Source organism: Pseudopipra pipra, chromosome Z (assembly GCF_036250125.1).
Source record: "Pseudopipra pipra isolate bDixPip1 chromosome Z, bDixPip1.hap1, whole genome shotgun sequence".
Taxonomy (NCBI): Eukaryota; Metazoa; Chordata; class Aves; order Passeriformes; family Pipridae; genus Pseudopipra; species Pseudopipra pipra.
The window spans coordinates 21005439-21030518 of NC_087581.1; the positions used below are offsets into that span (position 1 = coordinate 21005439).

The 25080-nt window shown below is 37.6% G+C and overlaps 1 protein-coding gene across 1 annotated transcript in view; it reads right to left on the minus strand.

Annotated features, from left to right (window-relative positions):
* The window catches only part of SCAMP1 (secretory carrier membrane protein 1), a 39207-nt gene continuing 14127 nt past the window's right edge, over nt 1-25080 (minus strand). Inside the window, exons 3-9 of the mRNA XM_064642447.1 lie at nt 17540-17638; nt 17158-17269; nt 11084-11212; nt 8139-8298; nt 6410-6511; nt 4572-4689; nt 1-3122 (exon numbers count right to left, since the gene is read on the minus strand). Coding sequence (XP_064498517.1) covers nt 2958-3122; nt 4572-4689; nt 6410-6511; nt 8139-8298; nt 11084-11212; nt 17158-17269; nt 17540-17638 — 885 coding nt within the window. The 3' untranslated portion in view covers nt 1-2957. The remainder of the gene's footprint in view (nt 3123-4571; nt 4690-6409; nt 6512-8138; nt 8299-11083; nt 11213-17157; nt 17270-17539; nt 17639-25080) is intronic.

The window sequence follows — 25080 nt, forward strand, 5'->3', positions numbered from 1 at the left end:
TCCAGGAAAAAAGTCTTTTTTTATTCTATGACACTGTGTTAATACAATAAATATACAAAACTTCTGAACTACTCAGACATGCAACAAAGGGACAGAAGTGCAGAACCATATACATTCACCAGGATGGCAGAGCATTGTTAGTAATTTACAAAATATACAAACATCTTCGGATAAATAAAAACAACTGCTAAATTACAGATCAATGACTACTGACATTCCAGTGTTTAAACTTCATACTTTTTACTCAGTTTGTCACAATACTACAAAATGACAACTCAAGTGGGCGCCATACTCTGATTAATTAATAAGAGATTGTAAAATCTAGTATTTGTTAGGTACAAAATATTTTAGCCAATCTCAGCCTTCTGTTGTCAAAGCTAAACAAACTTCTCCCTCCTTTTTGGGCTGCAAAGTGTCAGAGATTTGTAGTCTAAACAATTCATGTGTAACAGAACCTTGAATTTCACTCAGAAGGCTTAAATCCATACATCCAACTCACAACATTACAAATCAACAATTCTTAGACACAGAACATTACATACGTTTCTTCAAGGAACCTTTGAACATTTAAGAAAAAAATCTACCTGTCAAATTCAGGTATTATTCCTAATGTGTATTTTTTCCCCCCATAAAATATTTTGGTAATGTATGCTATTATGTCATCTTCAACTTCAGTTAAATAGTAAGGATGATGTCCCTGGGATTCCTATCCAAGAAATACCTAAGAATTGCCTAAATTTAGATTTAACAGTAATCCATAGCAGAGTTCCTACATACAACTCTCAAGGTCAGTTTAAAATATTATGAAAAGAACAATTTGATATACAGCTGCTAGAAGGATGGTGCCCAATCTCAGCAGAGAACAGTGACTTTTATCTGTAAAGCTTTTAAAACACTCCACACAAATTTAAGTTCACTGCTAGCATGTCCACTAGTATGAAATTTTAGTGGCCTTGTTACACAGAGTATTTAAAGCAAGTGGATTCATTAATATGAACTTAGCATAAGTGAAGCTATGACATTTATCCAAATTCAAATTGGATTTAAAGAAATTAGTAAAAGAAAGGAGACTAATAGAGGACTTCATGCTAACAGTATACTACTGATCCAGGGATTAAGCTAGGGGTGTATTTTTTTTAAATGATCTTCTGTTATTATTAATAGAGTGTAGTGAAAAAGAATCCATGAAATTCTGTTCACATTCAGCACATGGAGGAGGCTTAAAATTTTACACTGTCTTACTAAAGGTGATTCACCTTAAGAGCTGAATTAATTTCAGCCATGCTATGTACTTACACAGGTTGTGGGATGTTGTCTTTCCTGTTTTCATTTTCTAAAATGGTTTGAAAAACTGCCCAAGTATTGTATGTAAGACTCATGAAGCAATCCAAGAATATAAACAATCTTCAAAGGAGAGAAACATGTTACTATACTAAGATCCGATTATATGATATTCTAGAATATTACGATGGTATGTGCCACCCTGAGAGGAGCTCAGTTGGTCAGAGTATGGTGTTAATAACACCAAGGCTGTGGGTTTGATCCCCATTATGGGCCATTCAGTCCCATATGGACCCCTCACTTAAGAGTTGGACTTGATGATCCTTTTGGGTCCCTTCCAACTCAGAATATTCTGTGAAATTATTATGGATTGTTCAGTTTCACAGCACCAATTTAACCTCTCAGGCCTCCAGTTCAATGAGTAAAAATTTAACTTTATTAGAGATGAACATTTCTCACTTTGCCAATTCAAAATAGTTTAAAAGCTTTTTTCCCACAGCTTAAACCACACTACAGACATGGCTGAGTTAACATTAAAATTAATTCAAGTGTCTGTTAAATGCCATTGCTTAAAGGGTTTGGTTTTAGATAATATTCCTGTTAGAAAATTAAATACTGTATATTTAGGGGTTTGGACAAGCAGTAAACAGAGTGACTGACCAGGCTAGAGATTCAGTACCACTGTTAAACACAAATCTATACTTGAAAAAACAAAAAACAAACAAACAAACAAAAACAACAAACCCCCAAAAAATCCCAAATAGAACAAAAAACCCACTGCACATAGAAGAGGGAAGGCAGACAAGAAACTAGTGTTCTAAAAGTCAATATTGGCTTCTTTTCCAGCAAAATTATTACCCCAATACATGAACACTGAAATGAAAAATAGTAAATACATAATCATTTAGCTCTGCAACTGAAACCACCAGTTAACTTCCTTAAACTGTACGCTGCATTACACATTCTATTACAGAGAATGCTTATGCACCATAGTAATTTCTCACAGGTAGAGAATACTATGTGGAAATAGATACAAACAAATGCTATAAAGTGGCGCAGGTAAATTCTGGACCAAACAACTAGTTAAACAAATTCAGATAACAGTATTCATGCAAACTTACAGGTTTATATCAAAAGACTTACCTTAAAAAAAAAAAAGTTATAGTCTCTACCTTACTTGTATTTCACCTCCACCAACTGCTGAAGTTGCAAAAGCAGTAGCCAAACCTAACTTTCTATATCTCTCAGTTTACCCCACTTCTTATAGTAGGAATTGGGAAATCAGTTCTTACGCAGAAAAATAATTGATCCAAAGTGCTTTCCTGAAGTTAAAAAAATACTGGAGTGAACCACTAAAAAACTTGTTAATACAATTATTTGATCATTATATACCACAGTTCATTCTCAGGCCAATTGCTGAAATTATTTATCCTCCATGATATATGGAAAGCTTTTTTATTCTAGAATGCAACATCTTAAAAAGAAGGGCAAAAAATGGTTTTCCTCTTAAAATAAATAAATTTATAATAAAATCAACCAATCATTTCCCATTTTACCCATGCACAGCTGCAGAAGTGACGAACATGCTGTGTGAATTTTGATCTAGACTTTTAGGGAATACGTAAGCGATTGGAAAACAAAGTACAGTCGAAGCGAACCGTGATGACTTTGTTTCCCTACATTCGGTTACCCTTGAACGCGTTTTGGGCTGCGCTGGTGGCTGCTGTTGATGCGGCATTGGCCGCAGCAGTTTGTACAGTTTTGTTGGACATCACTCCTGTTGCAAACTCCTGCTGCGCCTTCTCAAAGCTGGCACCAGTCGTGCGGTAGAGGCCGTGCACCTGGGGAGGGGGAACAGCAGTGAAAAAAACAGTGCCACACATTCCGAGAACTTTGACTGCCCTGCTGCACACACAGTTTGACTGTAGGGGATACCTGTAGTTATCTGCAAGTTCAGAGAGGTCTCGTAAGATTTACTAAAATGTGTGATGTACATTTCATGACCTTTTTTCTACATCAATATTTAGAAACGTTTTAATTACTTGACTGGTTACAAGAACAAGTTATACTCTGACTGAATATAAAAAAGTATAAAATATCATAACTATACAGATATGTATCTGCTAAACTAGTGTGATGATCAATAACTCAGCATAATATACCAGAGGTATAAACAGTATGACTTACAGGTGTGACTTACAAACCCAGCAAAACCAGACAAACAAAAAATCCGGAGCAACTTCCAATTACCCAAGTATTAAAATTCAAATGCTATTTCTGTCTCTTGCTCAGTCAAGTCACAATAAAGTTGTCAAATAATATTGCACAGACATTTTCATTCCAGTGTAGTAGGAAAATTAATGCTGAAATTTTTTTCTTTGTTATAAATGTGACTACTTCTCATCCATAAAGATACACCAGCTCACATAGGAGTATGCAGGTTTTTGGAAAGAATCTAGATGCATACAATAAGAAAAGTGTAAAAAAATATTCCACCATACATTTTTCTTGCTTGTTTCTTTCTCCACTGATATTTATTCAGAAAACATGAAAGGACATCTCCAGGCAATACCTAAAATTTCTAGTTTACTGTAAACAGCCTAGAAGAGTTTGTATATGTGAAAATCTTGAAGTCTAATTCTGAGGTTGAATTATTCGAATTGCCAGCACATCATCAGCAGAATTCTTGGTTACATTTCATCTCAATGACATAAAAAATTTACTAGCACATCAGTATCTAAACTTACATCTTTTGGATGGAAATTCACCAAAAGTAACCATGAGAAACAAGAACCTTTCTTTGAACTTTCATGCTCTGGAATCATTAAATGGCAATAAAATGATAAAATAATGAAGTGGAGAAATAAAAATCCTTTTCTGAGGTGCTGGGACCCCTCTTTTATTGATTTTAATAGGAATGATTTTGATAAGAGCTGAAACTTAGCAATCACTTGAATCACACTTCCCTGTGCCTGATTAATCACCATAGATTTCAAAATTACAGCCTGGCAACTACAGCTACAACCACAGTGTCCAGTGCATTCACCAACCCCTTCACAGTGGGGTTACCTCCCAGTTTCTCTTATTCAGAGCTATCCTTCCCCATTTCAGTTTGCAGGACATACGTCCACTTTGTAACTCCACAACAGGATAAGCAAAATTATGCACTTGTTAATAGGTAAGGCTCACCTCCAAGAATGTAATTTAATCCCCACTACTTTGTGAAAGAGTGCCTCTCTCAAGATAGGAAGCAAAATCCAGATCAAACATAGAAATAATATGTAACTCACCTTTTTAAACATAACTAATGAGATGACAGCAGATGCTGTGAAAAGTGCAGCTATGATTATCATCATAATGCCAACAGGAATACTCTTATTAAGTCCAGTTAGAGATGAAATCCACCCACTGAAGAAAGAGAAAGGACACACTTTACTAGCACAGCAATGAACCATTCAACCAAAGGTATCCACATCAAAGAAAACTTAAAAACTCTCATCAGCTTTGAATATTTTTGAAAAAGTCATGGGGATTTTACATAAGCATATTTGGTTCTATAACATGCTTTTATAGTTTAGTTTCCATTTTTTCCCAAAGAATGCAGTGAAACTATATGAAAAATTGTAGTAAAGATTATTATCCTTGAGCAGAATTGTGATGAAATTAGAGTTGCTCATCAACTTCTTCAGATTTTTTGTCATACTGTCATTTTAGATTAAGACTACATGAATTCACAGAAGAGAAAATATCCCTAAAAACATAGCTTCTAACTTCTACAAATGTAAAACAGAAAGATGTCACACATACACAGCTTCTATGTGGGAAGACTCATTTAACTATCTACACAGTGACGCTTTCTCAACTGAGGTTAATATGATAATTTTTTAAGCAGATAGCATCAGTTGAACTAATAGACAAGACTGCTATCTCAGAATCTACTTCAAACATTTCCCCATTCTTCAGAATTGAAACACTAACAGACACCAACAGTATCAGACTTGAAAATTAAAAAAGCAAGTTGCATTAAGACCAAAAAACCCTATGTTAAGATGGAAAGGATTCTTCCACATTAAAAAAAAGCAAAAAAATGTAGTGAATTCTCCCAACCTTAAAAGTTTCCTCTACCTGTTTCAAATTGCTTTGATATCCTCTGTGTGCCACTGGAATCTACCAAAAAACTCCAAAATCCAAACTGTACTTAGCATTTTCTGATGATCTGTCTACTTTCCATACCCCTTCCCCAAGCATGCTTAAAAGCACACAGGCTTGGATGAAAAAGCAAAATAGAAGATTCCAGAGCAAAAATAATAAAACAGGATCTTTCCTTACACAACAGTTCTAAACCCAATGCTGTTCTGTCTGCCTTACATATGTCTGGAGGTTCACAGCAAAAAGTACTGATACAGAGAAGTGTCATTTCCCAACTACAGTACTGCCAGTCATGGGTCTCCATGTTACCAGCTGGCTACTACAACCATGCTTTCAGTTAATTCCTTTTTTTCAAAGACAGTGATTGATTCCCTACAGCTTTTCCTTGTAAAATCTAAATATCAGATGTCACAGGCTCAAATAAAAGATAATATACATACAAGATTCACGTAAAAGCTTATATATTTACAAACATCTAAAAGAAAAATCAACTTTTTACAGAATATGGAGATGACTCAGACAAATGCACTTTTCAAATATCAAAGACATACCACTATATTTACCCAAATACATTGTTGATTCATTCTTTGAATTTTAGCCACAAATTTCATCACTAAGTAGTATATTAATATAATTAAAATAACTAATGAATACAAAATAATATGCAAATATACAAATTTTTTTCCCACTTTCCTTTATCTTAAGTAGAGAATGAGTAACAACTCCTCATACCACCAAAATAGAGGAGGTAATGTATAAAAGAATAGTTCAGTACTTCACACTGTTGGGATGAATTTCATCCACTTCTCCTAGTTAAGAGCACTCCAAAAATGCTTTCCTTTGAATGTTAAATGTAACAGTTCCGGTGAACACAATGTTCTTATGTATGTTGTATGTTTCTTTTAAAACATACAACAGTAGTCAAATATGAATGTCTGTCTTACAGACAGTACAGCACTATAGGAAACTGAATACTCACCAGTTTCCCCATCTTTGAAATCCTGCAGCTTGAAGTACGTGTACAGCAAACTGACAGATATATACAAAGAAGAACACAAAGAACCTGAATGAACTGTCACTCCTGAAAGAGGCGGGGGGAAAAGATTAAAGCAGCCAGAAAATTAATTATAATTTTTTGCAAATTCTATAGTACCAATCTAACTTTCTTCTGTATTAACTAGAGGAAAAGTCCTTTCATTTATCAACAGTGACTTGAAAAGAGCAATTCTGTGGCTTTGTAGAGTGTTCTTTAATATAGTATTTTTGCCACCTGCACCTCTATGAAAGGTGAGAACAGTTCTGTTCAGCACACCGCAGGGCCTCTTTGACTAAACATATAAGTTTGCATGAAGAACAGAATTCTGGTCCACTTTTAGACTGAAATTTACAGTGGGGGCAAGATGGGAATAAAATATTTTACTTGTAAAAGAAAATAAAATCTCATATGGAATTACTGAAACATAGTACACACCAGAATAGTGAAGCAGCTTTTACTTTGAAGTAGTATATACAAAATAGGTTTGCTGTTTAAATTACAAAAATGTCAGCTTGACAAAGACTGAAAGTAAAAAAAAAACCCGGACACATATAAGTGTACAGGCAAGATCTCAACAAAGACTCCATTTATTGCTATCAAAACTAATTATCATATGATATGCTTGCTACTGGAGTTCTTAAGAAAGCAGAAATCACTTAATTAACTCACAGTATCAGATTTTGCCTTTAATAGCTCTTCCTGCAGAAGAGAGTTTGCTAATTTCTGTTCAATCAGTTCAGTTCAATAACTATTTCGTTTTCAGCTACGCAATTGACTGAAAGTTGAATATACGAGTAGTAGTTTTCGTTTTCCAGCCAACCAATATTCACTAAGGAAAGCTTGGGATTTACTACAGAGCGAATGCAAGGTAAACTATATGATTCCTCCAAGATTTGTGGGCGCACCAATATCTCCTTGGTTAGCAAAAATAAACATCTCATTTAGTCTAAGTGCTACACTTAATTGCAATATCTGACCATCAATCTTTCTCTACAAGAATAAGGGCATTTTAACTCAGAATATCCTGAATCACTTCAATGTTAAAAAAAAAAAAAAAAGTTCCCAAGAAATCCTGTAAGAGTACAGGATCTGGAATCTCTGCATCCTGATCTTCACCAAAAAAATTCAATTTTGCATGAAACACATCATTCTACTCTTAAACACAAAGCTGTCACACACCTTACACTTGTGAAGCCTGCAAAGATTGCTACGAGCTAGGAAAAATACCAGTTTGTTTATTATCTACTTGCTCTATTCAATCTTAAGAATCTCAGGTTACTTCAATTACAGATACTGTAGGTGTCTATCACTTAAAATTTTAAGTGTAGCTGTTTATGAAGTTCATTCAGGAAGCCAAAAATTTAAGACACTCTTGACTATTAACCTACTCAAATTCTTGCTGTTAGCCCTTACTAACTTCAATAAAATTACATATTTCCTGCAAATATTTTGTCAATGGTAGAAGCTATAAGTACTTTAAAGGTTATTCCATGACATTACTAACTATTGCCATGTATATTTCAAATTCAGCAACTGAATCAATGGCAAACATATTACTTGTTTCTAATGAAAGCATATTAAAGGATTATCATAATGATAATTAAGCAAATTCTGAAATGTTAATGCATTTTGATAAGCTTTTAAATATCCCAAGTCAAGCTGAAGTTGTTACCTGAAAGCTCCATAAAGTGGTCTGTACCAGCAGACAAAAGAACAAGGGGTAAAAAGCAAGAACCAGAGAATACTCAATCCAAAATCAACCCCTCGTGTAGCATCAACGTAAAACCAGGCCAAACATCCAAAGATATTAAGAAACAGTGTCACTGTATGGACTGTAGAAACAAAAGCAAAATAGTCTTAATTAGGTTATGTTTATACAATAAATTATTACAATTATTAAATTAATATCCAATTTGAGCATTTTAAACAAAACATCAGCATGTGGAAAATAAGCAATACCCTCTCAATGCTCTCAACAATAAACAAATTTTTATATAGTTTTCTAACTTTCAGGTAAACCTCTTCACAAGTGAAAGTACTGAACATGAAAATTCAAGTACTACCACGTATAAAGCAAAAATTCTGACATTTTTGAACATGAAATGACGAAAAAGGAGGTTTCTACAGCTGCAATAATTGGTATTTTTCTACAGTAACAACTGAATACAAATATTTAATAGACTAATGAATATTTTTTGAGACAAAGCTTATAAATGACATAAACTGCATCACAAAATAAGCATTCTAATTTGAAAAGAAAAATTTCCAAAAAAATCTTTCAATGAAAACCTCTTTGTCTTCCATATGTTAAAACAAACAAAAAAAACATTTTCTAAAAATGTTCCTCAGTAAAACAAGATTTGCAAGAAGTTGTTCTAATGCTTTAACGCATTTTACATATTCAACTATTTCTTAGAACACTGGTCTAAGGCAGACCATCTGCCTTTTTGGTGCTCAATACTATCATTTTCTCATTGGCAGACCTTGTTACAGGTTAACTATTCAATTCCAACTAAAGAAAATGCATTTGGATTATAACTTCACATTTTATTTCAAGTAAGTTTACTTCTTAGAATAAGATATAGCAATATTAAGAAACATTACAACTACTACCTTCATGCTATCTGGCAGAGAGAAGTTAGTTACTTCTGCCAAAGTTAAAAGATGAACATGAATTTTTTTTTTTGGTTCAGCAATAACCTATGGCTCAGGAGTAATTTTGCTATCTCAGAGGACAGTCTCTGTCCTTGTGGACGAGAATAAAGTAGGGTATTTATCACTGTGTGTGCACAAGCTGGTCCTGACAGCAATGATTTTATTTTTTATTTAAGTTCAGAGAAACACTTTAGTCATTCCACTGTAAGGTAAGGCCAATAGAAGAACTGGCAAGATACTAAGGATTCTGAAAAAAATACTCCTCTTTGCTGCTGCCTTAACCAGTACTTAAATAAGCTCTAAATCAACTCAGTGGGAAAAAAAATCTTAAAAGCAAAATGCACAGATCATTGCACGAACGGCTGATAAAACATTTCTCTCAGACAAATCACATTTTCCTGTAAGAAAATGCACCAGAATCAGGTGCTTTTAAATGAAATGCAATTAATGCACCTACATATCTTAGCACTGCCCCAAAAGGTCAGAAAAGCAACTCATTTCAGAATTTGTGTGTATGTGCCTCATAGAGCACAACAAAGGATACAAACCCCAGTTCTTGCCTTCCTTTTGACAAATATAAGGAAGGTGTATTCTCTCTTTTTCTAGTCAATACTGGAAAAGAGGGAGACACCCTAGATTACTAGAAACGTTCAAATTCTGGCGGAGTTCTGGTTGAAACCTCAGGCTACCTAGAAGATGAGCTGTCACACCAGTATAAAAGCACAGCTCCCATATATTTTGAAATAATGTAACATTGTTGCTTCCTTTATTTGTTGCCATAAGAAGGAAAATTAAAACGAGTATTAATATTCCAATTCTCCCTGCCCAACTTCACTTCCTGTTTGAAACATACACACTTTCAGAATTCAGTCCTCCAAATGGCCAGAATTAGTAACCATCCTAAAATTCTGAGTATTTCATCTTAGATTTCATATAAATCTTAATCACCTGTCAGCTTTATGAGAGTGACTAGTCATACATTCTACAGTTGCTTATTTGAAGATTAATGACCCAACGATGGGTCATTCCCACAGAAAGCTGTGGATTATGATGAAATGGAATAGACTTAATTCAATGCCATCTGCTCATTTTAGGTGTTTCAATTACGGGGCTCAATCACAGCAATAAGATTACCAGAGCAACATGTAAAATTATGGAGATTTGCTAACTATGTCTGAAGCTAAGAAAAAATACAGAAAATGTCTGAAATTCCCATTTCCTTATAATGTTAAAAATACATTAAAGGCATCAAAGTACCTAAATCTTTGCAATTTCCTCAGTCTCAGAGTATTTATTAGGCTTTCATCACACTGGACAAGGCAGAAGAAACAAGAGTGCATCTGTACATTTGTTTAATCCAACATTTCTCTAGTCAAAACACAGCATCAGAACGAGAGCAAAATTAATCCTACAAAGATGGTGTAGAGCATTCTTTGGGTACAAAGAGAGTTTTAACATGGACTGATTCTTCAGCTAATTGACACTATTTCTTAAAATAGCCTAACGTGATACTAAGCCTCTGCTATAGATTAAAAACTGTATTAAACTATATAAAACTATGTGTATTAGATTAAATGGATATTACACTTCTTAAACTCAAAAGTCTACTACACTAACTGTGAGTTATAGTTCTTAATATATAAACTGATTTTAAAAACAGTGAAATTATTTCTAAGTTAATAAATGGTCAAAGCTCAATTTACAACAACAGAGAAACTCAAACTAGAAAATTGCAATAAACTAGAACAAAATTGCCTTAGGATAATCCTCCTTTTTTTCTGTGGAAGTTTTTATGAAATAATTCAATACTTTTAAACCGTAGCAAACCATAAGATTTTGTTTCAACATTTGGTTTCTAGATTTAAAGTAATTTTTCATTACAGATGTTAAAAAAGCCAAAGTAGTATGTATCACCAAGTGTGAACAGGCATTTAGTTTTTTTCTTTAAAAGAAAATACTTACACATCCACAAATAGTACATAATCTTTACTGTCTTCTGGAATTCTACAGGAATGTCTACTGAAAAATCCTGGTAAAAACAAGGACCTACTGGAAAATTCTCAGGAAGAGGTGGCCAGTTATTTTTTCTACCTGCAAAACAGAAAATAAAGAAAAAAATGGTGTTTATAATATAGTTATACTAGAAAGAGATATACATTTGAACATGTTCAAACTGTTTTATGCATGAGTTTTTTAAGTGGATGGATAACTTGAGCTACCAAAACCCCTGAGTTTTAAAAGCGATCCTTACATAATACTGAAATTAAAACTACAGAAATGAAATACAATTAAGTATAGACAGGTCAAGGAAAGTTTATCTACATAAACGACTGAGCAAGCATCTGACAATTCCTATAAAGTAGTAAGAAAAGAGAATTCTTCACAAAAAAACCCAGATATGAGCAGAAAAACAATTTCTCAGAGTTCCTTGACTTTTATATTAATATTTTCCTTAAGTCCCATCATACTCACATACTTTGTTGAATACAAAGACAGGGGACTGAAAAGCATTCTTCATTTTCAGAATTGTGGTATTTTTAACACCAGACTATCTCTAATAATTTGATCTAGTTTCCAATATAGTTTACAGTCAAAACTTACCTAAAAGGCAGAAAATCTCAAGAAAGACAGTTACTGAAATGGTCTGTAATTACCTTTTTCTTACAAGAATATCCCCTACAGCATCAATGTATTTTGGTACAGTTGTGTGGGTATCAGACACATGGATTTCCTGTACTATTATCTAATCACAGCCTCTGTTGAATACAAGTCATACCAAGCACAGACTCAGAGATTCAACTGAGACAATTGCTGCAGCAAACCTTTACCATAGCATTTCAACCTCTGGATTCAAGAGATACATGCCCAAATGAACTAGCTGAAATAGGAAGCAGCACATGCTCAAATGCAATGCTGCTCAGGACCCGAGCAGAGAAGACTGAAGGCATTGAGCTGAGGTGGCCTACCAGCTTGAAGATCTTTCACTGTAGTCAATATGACAACACATGACAACAGTGTCCTAGATACGCAGCCAGCATCTTAAGGCAATTGAATGCAAACAGCTAGAGGTTTACAAAAGACCCTGTCCTCCTATCAAGACAACTCTACAGTATGTTCAAAGGAGTTCAAATGAGTGTGCAGATCAGATGATCACTGTCAGTCAGCAGGGCAGCAGCAGAGGCGACCAAGGTGAGTTCAGGGCTGAGTGTTAGATCGAGCTGTAGAGGGGGGTTCCCAAGCTGGACACCTGAGCAGCAGGACAGCATCAGAACTGGTAGTTCTCACAAGCCAATCAGGTACAGAGGGGGCGCATTGCCAGGAGAACTGAGGGAGATTTAAATGGCTCTAGTGGAGCATGAGTGAATTGGAACAGAGTGAACCGAATGTGGTGCAGCAGTTTGCATAAGTAGGGTAAGCAGGGAGGGTGCTGCGATCTGCAGGTAGGTTCACACCTCAGGTAAGTGCTAAGTGCTGTAGGTCTCTGCCATAATGGTGGGCACTTGTCCACAAAATGAGTGTGTCTACTGAGACAGCCCCTGAGAAGTCTGATGCATCCACCCAGACAGAACTGGTAAGGAAGGAGACATCAGTACAGGTGGTAGCTTGCAATGAATGCCCAGATACTTCTCCTGGAGGAAAGGCTGGCTGAACAAGTGTGCAAAGGTTGATGACCTGTTGCAGCAGGCAGACAAACTGCAATATGCTACACAGTATTAGAGGGGCTGAAACAGAGATAGATACATGGTCCAGAACCATACATCTACAATGGATACCACTGAGTGTGACACATGTTGGACCCTGGTGACACACAAAAGTAGGGCTCCAATTCAACCTCCACCCTCCAACATTCAGATTAAAAATAGGCATGATGCTTTAAAGGCCAAAACGGAGAAGCTGCACATGGTGGTTACCATACAAAGAAATGTCGAGTTATTGTAGTGGGCAATTCTCTGTTAAGGGCATTGAGGCACCCATCTGCCAGCCTGCCGTACAGTTGCAGGAGCTGTGCTGCCCACAGGGCGCTACAATCTGTGATGGTGCTGAGAGAGTACTAAAGCTTGTCAAGAGCACAGACTATTGCAAACTGGTACTTTTTCACGTGGGTACAAATGACACCAAAAAATGGGCAGGATCAAGGGAGACTATAAAGCCCTGGCAAGGCAGGTGAAAAACATCAGTGCCGTAGTCACCTTCTCATCTATCCCACCAGTTAGAGAAATGGGGACAGCCAGAAACACAAGCTAGTGCAGATCAACGTTTGGCTTTGAGGCTGGTGCCATCCAGAAGATTTTGGCTTTTATGACAATGGATCGTGCTTTAATCATTGATTACCTCCCCAAAATGCCTGTACACAAACGCGCAGCATGGGGAATAAACAAGACCTGTAAATCTACGTGCGGTCATAGGGCCATGATCTCTTTGCAAATATGGAGACATGGTGGAATAGCTCACATGACTGGAATGTTGTCACGGATGGCTGTGTACTTTTCAGAAAGAACAGGTCAGAGAGGCAAGGTGGTGGAGTTGCTCTTTGTGTCAGAGAGCAACTGAAATGTATTGAGCTCTGTCCAGGGACAGACAAACAAGTTGGGCGTTTATGGGTGATAATTAAGGGACAGGCTAATACAGTTGACACTGTTGGGGGTGTTTACTATAAGCCACCTGATCAGGAGGAGGTTAATGAGGCTTTCTATGGGCAGCTGGAAACAGCCTTGCTGTCACAAGCCCTGGTTCTCCAGGGGAACTTCAATCACCCTGGTATTTGTTGGAGGGACAACACGGCTTGGCACACTCAGTCCAGAAAGCTTCAGCAAGTCATTGATAACAATATTTTGATGCAACTGGTGGAAGAGCCAACAAGGGAAGGTGTGTTGCTGGACCTCGTACTAACAAATCAGGAGGGACTGGTTGAAGATGTGAATGCTGGGAGCAGCCTTGGCTGCAATGACCACGAGATGGTGGAACTCAGGATCCTGTATGGTGGAAGCAAAGCAGTAAGCAGGACTAGAACCCTAAACTTCCAGAGAGCTGCCTTCTGTATCTTCCTACTTAAAGAAATCCCACAGGATAGGGCTCTAGAAGAGGAGTCCAAGAGACTGGTCAATATTCAAGCATCACTTCCTCCAAGTGCAAGACTAGGGTATTCTCATGACAAGAAATCAGGCAAAGAGGGCAGGAGACCTGCATAGATGAGCAGGGACCTCCTCATAAATCTCAAACACAAGAAAGAAATTTATGGGATGTGAAAAAAGGAACAGGTCATGTGAGAGCACTATAGGAACATCATTAGGGTATGCAGGGATGCAAGAAGGAAGGCCACGGCCCACTTGGAATTGAGTCTGTCAAACAATATCAAGGACAACAAGAAGTGCTTCTACAAGTACATCAGCAGCAAAAGGAAAACCAGGACAAATGTGGAGTCACTGCTGAATCAGATGGGTGTCCTGATGACAGAAGACACAGAGATAAGGTGAACTTATTGAATGCCTTCTTTGCCTCAGTCCTTAGTGCTGAGGTCGGCCCTCAGGAGTAGATACCTCAGAAGTAAGAGAAGGACAGAGAAAGGAACCCTTAACCCCCAGATCTTGACCCCAAGATATCCATTTGGTCACAGAGGGTGGGGTTAGAGATTGGCTACACAAGACTTCACACCCTCCACATGTCCTGATGGGATGCACCCACAGGTGCTGAGGGAGCTGGCAGATGCTGTAGCTAAGCCACTCTCCATCATCTTTGAAAAATCATGGAGAATAGGAGAGGTCCCTGATGACTGGAGAAAAGCCAATGAAGATGGGAATAAGGAGGACCCAGGAAACTACCGGTCAGTCAGCCTCACCTCCATCCCTGGGAAGGTGATGGAACAGATCATTCTGGAGGTTATCACCAAGCATGCAGAAGAAAAGGTCATAAGGAGTAGTCAGCATGGATTCACCAAAGGGAAATCATGCTTGACCAGTCTGATAGCCCTCTGTGATGGCATGGCGGGACGGGTTGATGAGGGGAGCGCAGTGCAATAATGTGTACCTCGACTTCAGCGAGGCTGTTGACATTGTCTCCCACAACATCCTCATAGGTAACCTCAAGAAGTGCGCATTAGATGAATGGACAGTGAGGTGGATCACAAACTGGCTGAATGGCAGAGCTCAGAGGGTCACAATCAGCCAAGTGGAAACCAATTGGGGGCCTGCAGTCAATGGTGTTCCCCAGGGATCAAGACTGGGTCTTATTCAACTTTGTATCAATGACCCGGACAAAGGGATCAAGTGCACCCTCAGCAACTTCACTGATAATACAAAACTGGGGGGAGTGGCTGATACACCAGAAAGAAGGCTGTGCTGCCATTCAGAGGGACCTTGGAAGCCTGGAGAGTTGGGTGCAGAGAAACCCAATGAAGTTAAACAAGGGCAAATGCAGGATCTTGCACCTGGGGAGAAATAACCCCAAATACCAGGTCAGTTTGGGGGCTGACCTATTAGAGAGCAGCTCTGCAGAGAAGGACCTGGGAGTCTTGGTGGATGACAAGTTGACCATGAACCAGCAGTGAGCCCTTGTGGCCAGGAGGTACCAATGGTTTCCTGGGGTGCATTGGAAGAGTGTGGCCAGCAGGTGGAGGGAGGTGATTTGACCCCTCTACTTGGCCCTATGAGGCCACACCTGTAGTGCTATGTCCAGTTCTGGGGTCCTCAGTACAAGAAAGACAAGGAGCTATTGCAGGGTGCAGCTACAAGGATGGTACAGTGAAGGGCCACAAAGATGATAAGGGGTCTGGAGCATCTCTCTTATAAAAAGAAACTGTGGGAGCTAGGCCTGTTTATCCAGAGAAGAGAAGACTGAGGGGGGATCTCATCAGTGCATATAAATATCTCAAAGGTGGGTGCCAAGAGGATGGTGCCAGACCCTTTTTAGTGGTGCCCCATGACAGGACAAGGAGCAATAGCCATAAACTAAAACACGAGAAGTTTCATCTCAACACAAGAGAGAAATTCTTTACATTGAGGATGGCAGAGCACTGGAACAGGCTGCCCAGGGAGGCCATGGAGTCTCCCTCACTGGAAACATTCAAAACCCATCACAATGTGTTCCCATGTAACCTGCTCTACGGGACCCTGCCTTGGCAGGGAGATTGGATGAAATGATCTCTAGAGGTCCCTTCCAACCCCACACAGTTCTGATTCTGTGATTCATTGTAGGTACCTTCCAACTGAAAATATTCTATAAAATTCCCCAACAACTTAAATTACTAAGAAATTATGCAAATCAAAATTGTAAAGAAAGACCAGCACATATGAAAATAAAACAGAATTGCAGATACAACTGAAAAGACCAAGTGAAGTCAACCTTGCAGACAGTGTTTTATTTTGTTGGGTTTTGGGGTTTTTTGAACTCCAGTCTGAAGTTCTTCCTTTTGAAAAGGAATATTCCCATAGATCTACTTGTAGCAAATTATCTCCAGTTAAGAGGATGTAAATCTTCTCACTTGTGAAATTGCTATACAAAAACTGATGGTTTTGCACAGCACAGTTTTGTGGCAAAATGAGATACTGATTTTGACTATGGATTCCAAAGTGTCATAAAAATTAATAAAAGATTAATAATGGAATAGATCTTTCTGCTATTTGTATAGTGTATTATGTTTGTAATACAAAAAAAAACGTTTCAAAACAGAAAAGTTCTCCTATAGCTATAAATGACAGATGAAAAGTTAAAGAGATGTTACTTAGGAAGTTACTTTCACTTCATCTCAAAATGCTCCATTTCTATTCAATAACATTACTCAGATACTAATCTAGAACAAAAATAGCTGATAGCAAATAATAACATGTAACAGAGACCACATTTAAAAGTTTTTCAGGGAAAATCTGCAAAGGACAAACTAGTTTTTATTCACTACATGCAGTGTCTCAAGGGAGATAAACTTTCTTTTCCTGAAGACATTACAAAAATCCCTCTTTGATTTGCTTCACAACGTCACTGTCAAATTAATAGTTTCTAAGAAGTGAAATTTCTGATACTTAAAGTATATTTTTCATGCATACCCCCTTGCTGACTGAGACTCTGCATTTCCCTTTCTCTGCGATCTAGTTCAGCTGCTTTTCTTTCCAGTTCTTCCTGACGCTTTAGCAGTTCTGCCTGGGCCAAGGCATGCTCCTGAACAAAACAAGCATCATTAGATACTGTTAAAAAGTATGAACACAGCATAAATATTCCAAGTCTGTTTGCTACAATTAAGCATCTCCAGTTATGGCTGAAGACTGACCCAATATTGCACAAATTCACATAGTAACCAATTATTTAAAAGCAGTATTAACTTTAATTAGGAAAGCAGTGCTTATTTATAAAAGACATAATTCCAGAAGTGTATTTAAATAATTATAACTAAAAAGAACCTAAAAAAGTGCCTACAAGTTGCAGACAAACCTTAGCAATTTGCGTGTAGGCAGGTGGTTCTTCTGTTGGTTTCATTATTGCTGGCTGGGTACTGGGTACATTAGGCATTTTCACATTTCCTGGAGGAGGCTAAGGAAACAAAAGACAATTATTGGAAAACAGTCCCCTTTTCTAATAAATTTCTCTTCATTAAACCTGTAAGAAACAATCAAGTTTTTTTAAAGGAAGTATTACTGATAAACTGAAAATCTGATATGCTGCCTGCAATATTTAAAACCTTCAGGAATAAGATGTTAACTGTACTCTGTGGTGCAGTGTTCTGCTTACTTGGTTTCACATTGCACTACTTCTGATAAATACTCATGGAATTTTATAAATCAGTCAAAAGTAAAGAGAATTTTAATTTTGTTCAGATATGAATATGAATATGGAGTTTCTGTTTCAGAGAATTGCAGCATTTAACAGTGATCTATTCAAATTCTGAAAAACAATGCCATTTATTAATAATGTCTTCCAGAGCCTTCTACTTAACAAAGGCTTGTATCACCTGGCTAACTAGAGAAGCAATGTAGCACATTAAATTTTCAGTTCAAAATCCATAATCTATTGTTTGACTATTTCACCAGCATGTACTGTAGTACCTGGCTGGCAATTCACTTACTTGGTTACCATCTATAAAAAAACAGCTTATAAGGAGTTTTCAGTGGCTCAGGTTTTGATTTTTTGTTTTAATTTCTCCCCTCCTTATTGCCATTTGCCATTTTCTCTGATTTTCTCCACATTTTTTTATCACACACAATATTAACCTGCAGCTATCAAAGAAATGAAAGACTGAAGTTGCCTAGACTGACGTTATCAACTGAACGTGACCAAAGCAGATCAGTACAGCATTACTACGATGTATTTTATTCTTAAATAGGCTTAGGGGTAAACTACAATTCTTTGTGCAGAGCTTGCAACTTGAAAGACTTCCCTGTTCTGTCATCTTGTGAGACAGAGAACCACTTGTTCCTAATAAGACTGAAATCAAGAACAAAGACACAGTGAGAACTGTCAAGTTTTCAACACAAAAGCACCTTAAAAGACAGCAGGAATCAAATAATATCATTAACTTGGCAAGTTATGACTTGAATCACATTATTGCATCTTTTCTTACCTTTTTTAAAATATACAGATGCAATACACTGAGGAGAAAATATGATACCTGAGTGAACTTCACCTCTGTGTGTGATATTGCAGCACATCGCAGCAACAGCATTTGATTCCAGCATTTCAAAATTATCTTTTCATCTTATACATCAGAATATTGAGATATCAGAGCAGTCTCATTTCTCAGAAACAGACAGGATAATGGTCTTCCTTCAGCCCTCAGCCCCTAAAAAACCATAGAACTGTATCTATCTAATAACAGGAGGGAGAATACTGCATTTCAAGCACTGCAGTGCAAGCAAACAGCTGCCCTGAGTCTCATGTTGTTAGATCTGTGTGCTACAGTCCATTATTTAACACAGGAATGAAACAGCAGTCAAGACAACTTTCATGTCTGCTTGAAGATTAAAGCCTCTGTCTGTGTACGGGTCTGCTAAAAAAAACCCAACAAAATAAATCCCGAACAAACAAAAACTCCAACCAACCAACAAAATAACATTTATTATTAGTAGACTTTACTCCCCTGCTCCTAACTGCCCAGCAAACAACATGTACCTCCTGACTTCTTAATTTCTTGAATATTTTTAAAACCTTGTTTCTATAGTATAGAAACAAGCTGCCCCTGTTTCTTCCTCTGGTATAAAGTCCATTGACATAAATTCCGGTTCACGCTTTAGCCATTTTCCATCTTAGTTTTTCTTAACAGTCAGCTCACTACGTATTTCCACCAAGCTGTCACTTCTCAAAAGTCTGTTCTATTGAGAAATCAAGTTTAAGACACTTACCCTGCAAAGAAAATTAATTTAGCTTTTTCTTAGATCATTATTTTCTATTAGTATTCTTAAAATCTTAAAGGATGGCATAAGCTTCCTGATTCCAGGAAAGAAAGTTTCCCAAGTTGTCCAAATTTTAACTCAGAGCTTTGAGCTTGTGTTATGGTTTCACACTTTGGTGAAGTTTAAACTCCTAAGCTTTCTTTGAAAACAGATTCCACATTTCCAAAGGCTGTCCTTCCCCAGTAGCACACTTGACAAAGCAGCAAAAAGCCAGCATGATAAGTCTCTTTTCATGGTACATCTAAAGAAGCTATTTCTGAGTTACAGTAAGTATGTCCACACTATTCATGAATGTGTAGTATCACTTATGATTTATTTCATATCACTTGATGGAATTCATGCACAAAGTACACAAAGAGCTTATAAGTGAATCAGAAGTAGTACAGAAAGGCAAGAAAAAAATCAGGCATCTGCATCAACATCCATTGTTAATTTTTGCTGGTATCACTCCAGAATTTCTGCTAGGTTGATACATGTATTAAGAATATAATCCCAGCAAAAGTTGCATTCTAGCCATTGTATTCACACGATACAGCCTGTTGCTGAAATACAGTAGTATTTCTTCCATTAAGTACAGAAACAGCCATCCATGTTTTCGTTTACAACTGTATTTTTGTACTTACTTAGCTTCATAATGTGTGCACAAGGAAACAAAGTTATCAGTGCTCAAAAATTACCTCCAAATGGTGGAAGTTCAATATTGCTTTAATGTGTTTTTCCAGGTTATTATTCAAAGATCAGAACTGAATGCACAACAGGTACATAAAACGTATCACAAATAATCTTAGAGATAAAGAATCTAGTGAAGAAAGCATTGTGATCATAGAATATCTCAAGCTGAAACAGACCCATAAGGATCATGGAGTCCAACTCCCTGCTTAAATTGGCTAAGTAGGACTTTCCCCTCATGGACCCATATCAGTTATGACCAATGACTGCACTGTCTCTCAAGTGTTTTTCACTAGCTCCCAGAATAACCGTCTCCATAATTTTGCCAGGCACTGCAGTGAGACTGATAGGCCTATAATTAATTCAGAGCTGTCCTGAAAACAGGGACAACATTTGCCAGCTTCCAGTACCTTTCCAGACTCCTAAGACCCCTAAAAAATAATGAAGAGAGGACTCATGATAACACTGGCTAGCACTTTCAGTATGCTGGGATGAATTCCATCAGGCCCCATTGACTTAAGTGCATCCAGCTGGAGCAGCTAGTCTTGAACAACTTCAGAGTTGGCTGGGAGTTTATAATGCCCCCAAGTCACAGGATTGCAGGGGTCCTTTGTTTGCTCTATCTACATCCCTATTTGTGAGGTGATCAACCTACTCAAGTAACGGGCCAATGTTATCTTAAACATCCTTTTGCTATTAAGCTTTTAAATAGCCCTTTTTGTTGTCCATCCACTGCTGGCCAGCTTGAATGCTCATCAAGCTTTGACCCCACAAATCTCCTCCCTGCAGTGGCACTCTCTGCAGCCTTTCCCTGCTTCCAATGTCCATAGACTTTCCTTTTTTACCTACATCCTAGAAAAAATCCCTGCTCAGCCAAGCTCACCTTCTGCCCCACTTCCTTGAATTCTGATACTTTGAAACTGCCTGCTCTTGAGCTCTTTAAGAAATAAACCATCATGATTTTTAAATTTTGGTTGCTCTAAGTCTTCCTGTCAAACTAAAGTACTTCTTTTTATAACCCTAATCAAAGCTGAGAAGCAAAAGAAATGCCACAGCTACTTAAGATGAAACAAACAGAAGTATCTGGCTGCCTTGGAAGTATTCAGCTACTAAAAAATGCCCAACAAAAACCCCTGCAAAACACAGTTATACAGTTTGGGATTTTCCTAGAAGCAAGAAGTAATGAAGTTGTATTAGTACACCTTTAAGCTCTAGCATTGTGCTGAAGTTTTGGAGATCTGTATGGACTTAAATAAAGTTCAGCCAAAATACAAGATTATCTAATATTGGACTGATGTAGTTAGTAAGGAAAGAGTATGGAGTGCAGAAAAAAAGAAGGGAAAAAAATTTATTTGTGAGTACATTTTGTCAGAAGCCACTTAACATGTTCTTTTGTCCTATATAAATATACAGTATACGGCAATCACTGGAAAAACAGACGTTCAGTGAAAATGTACACAAGTAAAAACAACCTCAAGAACCAGGGAGAACAGAGGTTATGCACCCCAAGCCTTAATGCAAACAAGATACTCAAAAAAAATTGCTGCTTCACACATGCAATTAAAACCTACTCAATAACAGTCAAATAAATAATAATTTACTAGCTTAGAAGACAAAGCAGTAAGGCAGAGAGTTCTTTATAGAGTTATTAAAAAGGCCATACAAAGCACAGTTCTAGAGGCGAATGTCTTCACCAATTTCCAACAGAGGGTAGGCACAAGTTTGATCTAACTGCCATCTCTGATGCTAGCTCAACTAAGAATTAAGCTAACTTCAAAATGAAAAGCTGTAAAACAGTTACAGTAAAAACACTACTGGAAAATTAGCCTGCATAGAGTAGGTTCCTTACATTCTGAAATGGGAGATGTATTTTCAAGCTGTTCTATTGAAAAAGCCTGAAATGGCCCAAGTGCTATCGTGCAAGATGCATGAAGGCTAAAACTGGAGGCATTCTGAAAAACAGTAGCTTAGATTTACGTTTTCAAAACTTGGCAAGTAACACACACAATACAGAGAAAACCTGTACATAGTCAATGTAAATCATACTGAGGAAATACTATTATCAAGCTGTCAGATTACAGGTAGTTATAGGACTAACTGATTTGCTATTTAGACTCAAAGCAAACACCCATTTTCTAAGGGCACCTCAAACGTTTTATCAGCACAAAACATGCAAGTGCAAGAGACACACTTGGTCAATAACCATCAAAATCCTGAAGATGTCAAAGTAGGTGGCTGCAGGAACTAGTTTTGAGAATTAACGGACCTTTCATAAAGACACTGAGCTCCATAACTATTAAGTAAGCAGAATAGGAATTCTTATCTGTTTATCTACTTTTGTTTATGTTATTTTTTATTTTTACTGACAGGATTTCTAAGAATTAAAATTACTGAGGCATCTTTGAAGGAAAACAGTGAACCTGGCACTTGCCAGGTAACTCCTTGACAAATGTGGTTCAGAGCAAGCATCTCAAAACCTACTGTGCCTTCTTTTGACTCATAAATAAGATCAGTAGACACAGGCTAAGATTCTTGAGTGGCTTCAGGGCAGCAAAAATCAAGCCTCTTCCTTCCCCTCTCAAACACTGGAGTGAGGGGATGACATCCAGAGGGACCTGGATAGGCTTAAGAGCTGGGCCCATACAAAACTCATGAAGCTGAACACAGCTAAATGCCATGTCCTCCACCTAGGCAGGGGCAATCTCAAGCACAAGTACAGGTTGGGTGGAGGATGGATTGAGAACAGCTCTGACAAGAAGTACTTGGAGGTGGTGTTGGTGGATGAGAAGCTTGACAACGTGCACTTGACAGATCAGAAAGCCAATTGTATCCTGGACTGCATCAAAAGAAGCTTGACTAGAAGCGGCCCAGGTCAAGGAAAGCAATTCTGCCCCTTCTCTCTGCTCTCAAGAGATCCCAACTGGATTACTGCATCCAGCTCCAGGCCCCCAACATAAGAATAACATGAGAAGAATGAGTCCAGAGGAGGGCCAGGGAGATGACCAGAGGAATGGAGCACTTCTCCTGCAAGGACGGGCTGAGAGTTGGGGTTGTTCAGCCCGGAAAATAAAAGGCTCCAGAGAGACCTAACTGCAGCCTTCCAGTACCTGAAGGGAGCCTACAAGTAAGATGGAGAGGAACTTTCTACAAGGGCATGCATGTAGTGACAGGACAAGGGGTAATTGCTTCAAACTACAAGAGGGTAGATTTAGATGAGATATTAGGAAGAAATTTATCATGAAAGTGGTGAGGACTGCACTAACCTCCATCCATCAGTAAGTAGATAATATATTATGCTATCTCACCCACATTTGGACAGGAAAACTAAGTCAACTGTTTTTACAGGGACTTTCTTCATAGGGGTACATGACCCCTCACTGACACATTATGATAACTTGAATATATCGTATCTTGAAATTGAACCAAGCCCACTCTACAACCACCCTATTTGTTCCTACCCCAAAGGTACTTCTGAGATTAATTATTCTATTTCATGCCTTGCTCTCAAAGCAGCACTGAGGGAAGAAGCAAATCATTACAACCACTCTTAAAAAGTCATGTTAAAGAGTCCATATTCGATTCCAGGCAAAAAAAATGTAATAACCGAATGGTATCACAATAGCAACAGTTTGAGCTGGATGCCTCCAAGAAAGACCTAGAACAAAGAAATCCCTGCGCTTTTATACCCTTAAACCCGATGAATCCATTCTTCACATGCTCTTTATGCACCCCGCACATGCCTTTTGGTCCCATGGTGATTTTTGGTCTGGGGCCTTCTGGTTCTTTTTCTGTAGGTGTTTTTATCTGGACAGGCTGCAGCTTCTATTGACAGTTGCAGCTTCTTAATCCTTCAGTTTGCACTGGTCTCAGAGCCCTCCTTCACAAAACTAAGTAACAGTTCAAGATTAGTTCAGCTTTTCAAGGTGAAAGTTTGCAGTTCTCGGCCTAAGGCTGCAGTAATACTCAAGCAAGACAACTAGGTTAAAAAATCCATCTAACTAAACTTGTCCACAACAGTTGACTGGAGACAAATGCTCAAAAGAAGTTCTCTCTTGAACTGATTTCCTCATATGAGTGAAGTAGTTTATTTACTGGGGGCATGAGGAAGACTTCCAGAAGAAGCCAGGTGTGGATGGTCAATTCGGTTTCCTACAGACTCATCACTGTTTAGATGCAAGACAAAAGGTGGGTTAATTCCCAGGAATTAACTGGGAAAAAATTCCACTGAAATATATCTCCTGGGGAGGAAAAATAAATCCACTAATGATTTTTTCCAATTTTTTAATGCAGCAATTTGAAATTGATTGCTATATGCATTATTGTGTATAGGTATATATGGCATACCTATATACACAGAGTGCTCAAAGGAGTTAAAAATTTAGAAGCAGCAAAACCTTAACAGTTTCATTAAATGATGAAGCAGAAATACTAATTGTCTAATCTCATCTGTTCCTTGTTGATTTCAGATACATGACAAAAGACAGAATGTAATTTCCATGGTGACTGTTAGAGGTTGAGACAAAACCACTGAAAAAGCACTTCTGTTCCCCTTTTTCCAGAGAGTTGCACATTAAAATAAGTGCATAAGTAATAAAAAAAGTCAGAGTAGCTCAAGATTATATTTTTTTAAACAACATCTACTGTCTTTATAATAAATGGTCATTACAAAGCAATTTTGAAACTCCTCAAGCTTCCGAAAACTAAATCCAGCATAATTCCTGATATTGTGAGCTAGAAGGAAAAAAGTTTGGAGACTTACTTAATATTGTTGCTAGTTGTAAATATTCTGCTTTAAACAGCTGATCCTAGGCATATCCAAAATGAAGCTTCTCCCAGCATAGCATTTTAACACTGTATGAAATTTTACTGTTTCACTGCTGTGATGGCGTGCTCTCCCTGCCCCCACCATTTCCCATA